General features: G+C 44.4%; 1 protein-coding gene across 1 annotated transcript in view; it reads right to left on the reverse strand.

Moving 5' to 3' along the window:
* Positions 1-4,153, reverse strand: part of mms22l (MMS22-like, DNA repair protein) — a 29,743-nt gene extending 25,590 nt beyond the window's left edge. Inside the window, exons 1-9 of the mRNA XM_088999325.1 lie at positions 4,069-4,153; positions 3,480-3,664; positions 3,253-3,378; positions 2,803-2,855; positions 2,417-2,504; positions 2,144-2,321; positions 1,386-1,479; positions 963-1,093; positions 136-249 (exon numbers count right to left, since the gene is read on the reverse strand). Of these exons, the coding sequence (XP_088855451.1) occupies positions 136-249; positions 963-1,093; positions 1,386-1,479; positions 2,144-2,321; positions 2,417-2,504; positions 2,803-2,855; positions 3,253-3,378; positions 3,480-3,664 (969 nt within the window). The 5' untranslated portion in view covers positions 4,069-4,153. The remainder of the gene's footprint in view (positions 1-135; positions 250-962; positions 1,094-1,385; positions 1,480-2,143; positions 2,322-2,416; positions 2,505-2,802; positions 2,856-3,252; positions 3,379-3,479; positions 3,665-4,068) is intronic.
* Between the last annotated feature and the right edge of the window lie 3,265 nt (positions 4,154-7,418).

Raw genomic sequence — 7,418 nt, forward strand, 5'->3', positions numbered from 1 at the left:
CAACTTTGCTGCTGTGAAAAGTAAGTTTGTCCACTGCGAGACAAATAAAGGTATATACAATCCGATCCAATATCATACTAATACCATACTGTGGCATTTGCATACGGTTGCATCCCTAATTTGCATCGACATCACCTGTGAGTGTAGCCTTTTATTCCTATATTGCAAAAGGTGAATAACAAGGATCCATAGCTCTTTGGTGCAGGAGCAGAGGTAATTATGACTGCTGAGAACTTCTGTCGGCCTCACCTACAAGCAAACAAAAAAAATTAACACAGAAATAAAATAGAACATATTGCAATCATATTTCCGAGTAATGATTCCTTCATGACCATTTCAGCGGATAGATCTCTGCCCAGAACAAGGACTGGAGCTTGCCCAAGTTGTGCAAATATTACATTGGTAGTCTAGTAGTAAGCACAGCGAGCAAAATTTTCCTCTGCCGTAAAGATGAAATGTGAGAGCGGGCATCACATTAACGCCCCTGTTCTCAAGCGTGTATGTACAGTATAAATTTGATTTAAAGGCTGTTCGCAGAATATAGATACAGTAAAGTCTCGTTATATCGATATCGGATATATCGATAGTCCCGGTTATATCGATACTATTTCTATGCACGCACGGAGAAAATTACATGCAAACAGGGTCGGATATATCGATAGTCCCGGTTATATCGATATTTTTTTCGGACTCCCTTGAATATCGATATAACGAGACTTTACTGTAGTTAGAAAGCCTGTGTGAAAACCTTTGTGAAGACAAACCGGATCAGATTATGGATGGATGGATAGAACTGTACTGAAAAAATATGAAACAACAGCATCAGCATCAGCGGTCGGTCATCGCGATGGATTGAATAAAATCACAATGTTTGCCAACATCTCTTTTCTGTTTGAAAAATACATTTTATTCAATGCCACATCTGAAAACGGAGGTGAGGTACCTCAATGCTTCATGCCCACCTTGCTATATTTCCCTATGGCCAGGCCAGTCAGGTCACAAAGGAGGTTGCACAGGTGCTGCTCAAACAGACTGGTATCAGTCAAGTTCTCTCCTGTCAGGTTCATGAAGTGGTGTGCGTACACCACCTGGCCTGGGCAGAAGAAGAGCGAAAACTGTGAGGACAACATCTTAAGTACAGAAAGCAGTAGCTTGCTTTGCTCGCAACCGCAATGCAAATCACCTCCAGGAAATTGCTGTGTCAACAGATTTTTGCTTCTTCAGTGTCTTCTAAACACTCATACATTTTTCTTTCATTTAAAAATATTCTTCCGATATGTTGTTCATGTGTGACAATGGCAAAATTAAAATCCTTCTCATTTTTTTTTTACCTTGCCAGGAAAAGCTAATGTATTTCAGAGTACGCATAACATACTGTAAAGTACCATGCATCTTGTGGCCCAACAGGTGGAGGATCTCCAAGACTGACCAATGGATGTCAAGGTGAAGGTGTAACAAATGCCAAGAGGGAGGAAAAATCTGTGGACACAACACAAAATATCTCACTGGCACAATGAAACACCACACAATCTTTTGACTTCTAGTACCAGACTATCCCTCCCGTCATGGGCCAGTAGGTGAGGGACACCTTGAAGTGGTAACCAGCCAATTGCAGGGTACACACAGAAAGAGGCAATCATTCGCACTCACTGTCATACCAAAGGACAATTGAGAGTATTCCATTCACCTGCTATGCGTCTTTTTGAAAGGTGGGTGGAAAACAGTAGTACCCAGAGAAAACCCACACGGTACGGGAGAGCATGCAGACACCCACACAAGAAAGCCAGAGCCGGAATCAAATCCTTTACTTCTGCACTGTGAGGCCGACGTACTAACCAGATGACTACCAGGCCACTGTGTATTGTATTTCATATTTAATTTCTTTTTGTTGTTACTCTGTGTAGCTGTGATTCCCAACCAGTGTGCCATGATAGCTCTATTGGTGGGCCCATATGATTTGATCAAATTTCACTTTTTTGGATCGAAAATTATTTATTCCTCAGAAATAATGTATCTGTGTCAAACTATCTATCCTCGTAATTTACAATTACAGAAAGAACAAATAAATTATCTTCGACGAGATGCCAAATGTAACAAATGTAGCCCCATGTTTCAATTACATCATTGTAACTAGTGAGAGTACCTTTCCAGGGTTCTGTACAGTGAAAGCATTCTGAATGTTGGCAGGCAGATCTTTAAGACGGCCAATGAGCAGAGTGATGCCAAACAACTCCTCAACTAGAACAGATGGAAGTTTACCCTCCAACTCTTCAAAAGGGTGTGTTGAATGTACATCAAGGCTGCAGGAAACCCTCAGGTACCTGAAACCAAAAATTAAAATGAAATGGATCACAGAAACGGTATACAGAAACCCTGCCAAGTGAGATGGGTCGGATCGTTTTTGTATGGAGATTACCTGTGTAGGAAGACTTTAACATATTGAAGAAATAATACACACTGCTGTCTGAGTTCAGAGGCTTCATAGTGAAGGTTGGATCTTTGACCTAAAACACATTAGACATGTTACAACATAGACTGTGATGTTATTGTCTAAGCAATATATAATGAACAGAATAGAAATATGACGTGTCCATTTTAGTCCGATATCAAATTGATTTCTCCACGGTCACCTTAAAACGAAAACTCTATGATGTTCATTTGTTGCAATGACTTTAAGTGAATTAAGGTGCCAGCTGGATTTAATTATTTATTATAGCCTATTGGGGAGAATTTGTTTTTTCCATAAATGCTAAAAGCTATCCCAGTAGACATATTGTGGGATAGATAGAGAACCATGCTTACCAAAGTCAGGTAAGATGTGCTGTGCCATAGTCTCAAGCCTGTAGAACTTTTGCCTGAAATTTAACACCAAGCAGTAAAAATTATCTTGGTGAAATTTGTTTGACAGTTTTATATCTTAGAAGAAGTTGTCTTATGTACCACTGCCATGCATGGAAAAAAAAGATTGAATGAAATATGGGTCTTCATATATCTTAGTTGTGTCATTTTCTTAGGCCTTACAGTAATTCCAAAATCACAAACATTAAATTAATTGATTGAAAACTCTTAATTGTCAATATGTCTGAATGTGAGCCAATTGTCATGTATTTATGTGTTGTGCTATTGACTGGCAAAATTATGTTCAAGCTCACCTGGAACAATAATGAAAATAAAAGTTGTACAGACAAGGCATTGACGCACAGAAGTTTCTTGGAGCATGCAAAATGAACTGAGCTTTGAGTCTTAGTTTACCTCAGTAGACCAAATAGTAGCTTTGTTGATTCAACCAGTGCTGTCTCTGTAACCCAGGTTAAACCAAAGATATCAACTGTGTCACTCTCATAGTCTGCAGGGGCTGGGTCAAGACACAACAGCAGCCTGCAAAGTGAGTCAAACATTTCATGTTAGTATGGTTCCATATCCTGTTGTTGGACATCAACTCTGCAAAACGTCTTCCAATAGCATAAAAACAGTTTTACCTTTTCAATGAACCACTAGCTGTGTATCCCTCAGCTGAGAGAGATCCAGTTGGATTCTCCTGAGTTTCAGAGCAACAGAACCAGGGTGGTTTGGCTGGGGAAAGCTCAAACAGACCATATGTAGGTGAGACTGGAGGGGTGAGGGATTGGTTGAAGTCGTCAGCCACGCTGCCACTCATTGTCATCTAGTCATTTAAAAAAAATGTTGGGTTCGAGTTATGTTATATCCGAGAGGACAGTAATTTCATCTGTGCTGTATGTCATGCATATTAGCATATTTGACAATAAAGCTGACTTTGACTTTGATGTTAGCAATTTTTACAGTGTTGTTCGGTGGTTATTTACTTGAATCCGATCAGGACAAAACTAAAAGCAGACAATTAAACTGAATTATCAAACTGCGTTTACAATAACGTTTTCATACATAAAAATGCAAATCAACGCGCTGTAACAGTTAAACAATTCAGAAAAACTAAAAAGAGGACCCATCCCAACAACAAAAACACACACTCACATGCATACAAACATACATATGTCCCAAATGATCCTGATATTACTGTACTATCCCATATCATTAACAAACCGTTACTTGTTGCTGATGTGAGGTAATATTCCGCACATTCCTGTCAATGGTCACAGCTCTTCCCAAAGTCGCTCAACTGTTTGTGTTCCGGAATTGACCCGCGCGTTTGTTTTGCGCATGTGCAGAGCCAACATTGAACTATTTGATTGGTCCAAGTTTAGCAATGGGCGTGGTTTGAAAAAAAAATAGAATGAACCATATCACTCGCTCTTAGAAGCTTTACATTTTGTATTAAAACAGCAATTCCAACTGGGCACTTATCTTGCCACCGGGATTACAATTTGAAGACTACAATGTGAATACTACAAAGATAATATAGTTGTACTCGAGCTGTTTGACAGAAAACATATCCTTGACATTTTTACCGCTGTCCTTAACGCCTTTGAGGGTCGTCACGTCGAAACATAAAGATACGTACATTTGTGCCCGCCTTATGCTGAAAAAAAAACGGAGAAGCAAGCTTTTCCCCATCCATGACCTCATTTAAGAAAATTAGCTAATATAGCATGTTTTTGTTAATTTCTTATGATGTTTTGTTATAATGTTACCAAAACAATGGAAATACTGTACTGTATTTCGTTTAATAGCATCAAAGCCTGGGCCAAAACGTTGGTGATAACAGTATCTTGTACACGAACGATTAGTTTGATTAATTACGAGTATATCATCGTTCAGATATGAACTGTCAGTTATGAACAGGGACAAGTACTGTAGAATAATTAAACGCTTCTCCGTTAGAAGGCTGAAGGGACATTCAACCTGGCATTCACATGCCAGTCATGCAACAGAAGAAATCAGGGCTTCCTACAAATATCTCAGGAATTTGTACAAGTACAGTAGTGTACACCTAAAAATCATTTGCAGTGGATTTGAATGTTTATCCTTTGTAGAGAGTTGTGTGCTACAAAAATCCTGTTTTTGGGTAGTACTGTGGCGGGCACTAGCACCCAGCAGGTGTTTGGGAGGGGGCGGGTTTATGTTACATATATTTCACTGCATTTTCTGTTTGAGTTAGATCTACTTGTTAGCAGTTGGAATAAAGACGTACTCCAGTCGATCGTGTGATCTCCTTCCTCAACTGCTACACTGGTGACCCCGACGTTGGAAATGTTCATGGCAGCAGACGAGGAGATATCTTCTACGGCCATGTCGCCACGACCAGCGCCTCAGCTCGCAGCTGCCGCCTACGCTGCAAAGCTGCCAGAGTTCTGGAATAGCGACCCGGCTTCGTGGTTCCAACATGTGGAAGCGCCTTTCCACCTACGAGGCATCACGATAGATGAGCCGAAACATTATCTGGTCGTGGCGTCTCTCAACGAACAGACTACTCGTCGTGTGCTGCCTCTCTTGCGTGCACCTCCACAGAGCGAGTAATACGCGGCGATCAAACACCTGCTGCTCAGACGGTTCACACTATCGGCCTCTGAGAGAGCAGACAGGCTTCTTTCCCTTCCCGGACTCGGCGACGGAACAGCGGTGGATCTAATGGACAAAATGTTGTCGCTACTAGGTTCAGATGACGGCGGATTCCTGTTCCCCCACGTATTCCTTCGCCATCTACCGGCCTCAGTGCGCGCCATGCTAGCTAACTCGACGTGCCTAGGCACCGTCGACTACCGAGGTTTGGCGGAAGAAGCGGATCGGATGATTCTGGCGACACGGCGGTTCGCCGTGCAACGCGTGACGGACGAACCCCTCGGTGGACTGACATCGAACATCGACCCGACCGTAGTAGCCGGAGTGTCAAGCGGAAGCGACACGAGAAAGCCCTTTGTTTTTTCCACCAGCGGTTTGGCGCCAAGGCTCGACGCTGCGTATCCCCCTGCACCTATGAGGTTCCGGGAAACTCCAGCGCCGGCACCCAATAGCAGCCGTGGGCGCCGGCAACGAAAGCAAGCTGCTTTTCATCACAGAGTCCTCGTCAGGTAGACGTTTTCTTGTGGACAGCGGGGCACAAGTAAGCCTGCTGACGCCCACAGCCACGGACAAGACAGCAGGTGGATGCGCCCCCCCCCCCCCCCGTGCGCTAGCCGCTAACGGCTAACCCATCTGCAACTTTGGCTCCAGGTCGGTGACTGTTTCCACGAACGGAAATTCGAGTGGGACGTTATCGTAGCCTCGATTACAGTTCCGATAATCGGCGCAGATTTTTTATGCACTCATGGACTGCTTGTGGACATTGCTAACCGTCGTTTGATTAACGACATCTCATTCGCCACTTTTCCGTGTGAGGCTGGAGGGCTCGGAGCGTTAATGCATGCAAATTATTTAACGCCGAGGAACGTTTATGAACGCGTGCTGACCGATTATCCGTCGTTAACCACACCTGCCTTTTCAAATGCGATACAAAACACGCATTTCATTCCCACGGTTGGCCCGCCAGTTTTTGCCCGCGCTCGTCGCCTCGACTCGGCAAAATTGGCAATGGCGAAAGGGGAGTTCGCGACAACGGAGCGCTTGGGCATCGTGAGGCGTTCCAACAGCCCGTGGCCCTCACGATTACACATGGTGCCCAAAAGTGACGGTTCTTGGCGGCCGTGCGGTGATTTTTGGCGGCTTCGTAATATAACCACGCATGACCGTTACCCCATTCCGCACGTACAAGATCCTGTCGCACTTAAAGATGGTTTTCAACGAGCACAGTCCTTTCAACGAGCCAAGGAAGCTCTTGTGGGTGCAACTCTTCTGGTCCACCCGATCTCAACCGCACAGGTGGCTTTGACTACCGATGCGTCTGATGTTGCGGTAGGAGTGGTGGGTGAGCAGCTTATGGAGAACGAATGGCAGCCCCTTGCATTTTTCAGTTGGAAGCTGCAAGACAACGAACACAAGTATAGTGTTTTCAACAGAGAGTTGTAGCACTCTACCTTGCGACGCGGCATTTTCGTTTCCTCCTTGAGGGGCGCCGGTTCACCGCCTGCGTAGATCATAAACCCCTAACATTCGCCATGTCAAAGGTGACCGAACCGTGGTCGGCCCGACAGCAACGGCATTTAGCGGCAATTCCGAATTCACAACAGACATTCGGCACGTGGCCGGCAAATGTAACCCTGTGGCCGATTGCTTGTCACGTGCGATAGTATGTCCAGTGCAGCTCGGGGTGGATTTTTCAGAGATGGCCTCCGCCCAATCTGAAGATCCGTACATCCACGAACTCAAGGCAGCAGGCACGGCCCTGAAGCTTGAGGAGGTGTGAAGGGGGTCCCTCTCTCCTCTGCGATGTGTCTACGTGTCGCACTCATCCCGTGGTTCCGCAGGAGTGGCGTCGGCGAATTTTTGATTCAATTCATTCCCTCTCACAACCTGGCGTCCGGACGTCAGTCAAACTACTTGGGGCCAAGTTTGTTTACGAAAGG

The sequence above is a fragment of the Hippocampus bargibanti genome, linkage group LG06 (assembly GCF_051943395.1).
Source record: "Hippocampus bargibanti isolate YZ-2025 linkage group LG06, ASM5194339v1, whole genome shotgun sequence".
Lineage (NCBI taxonomy): Eukaryota > Metazoa > Chordata > Actinopteri > Syngnathiformes > Syngnathidae > Hippocampus > Hippocampus bargibanti.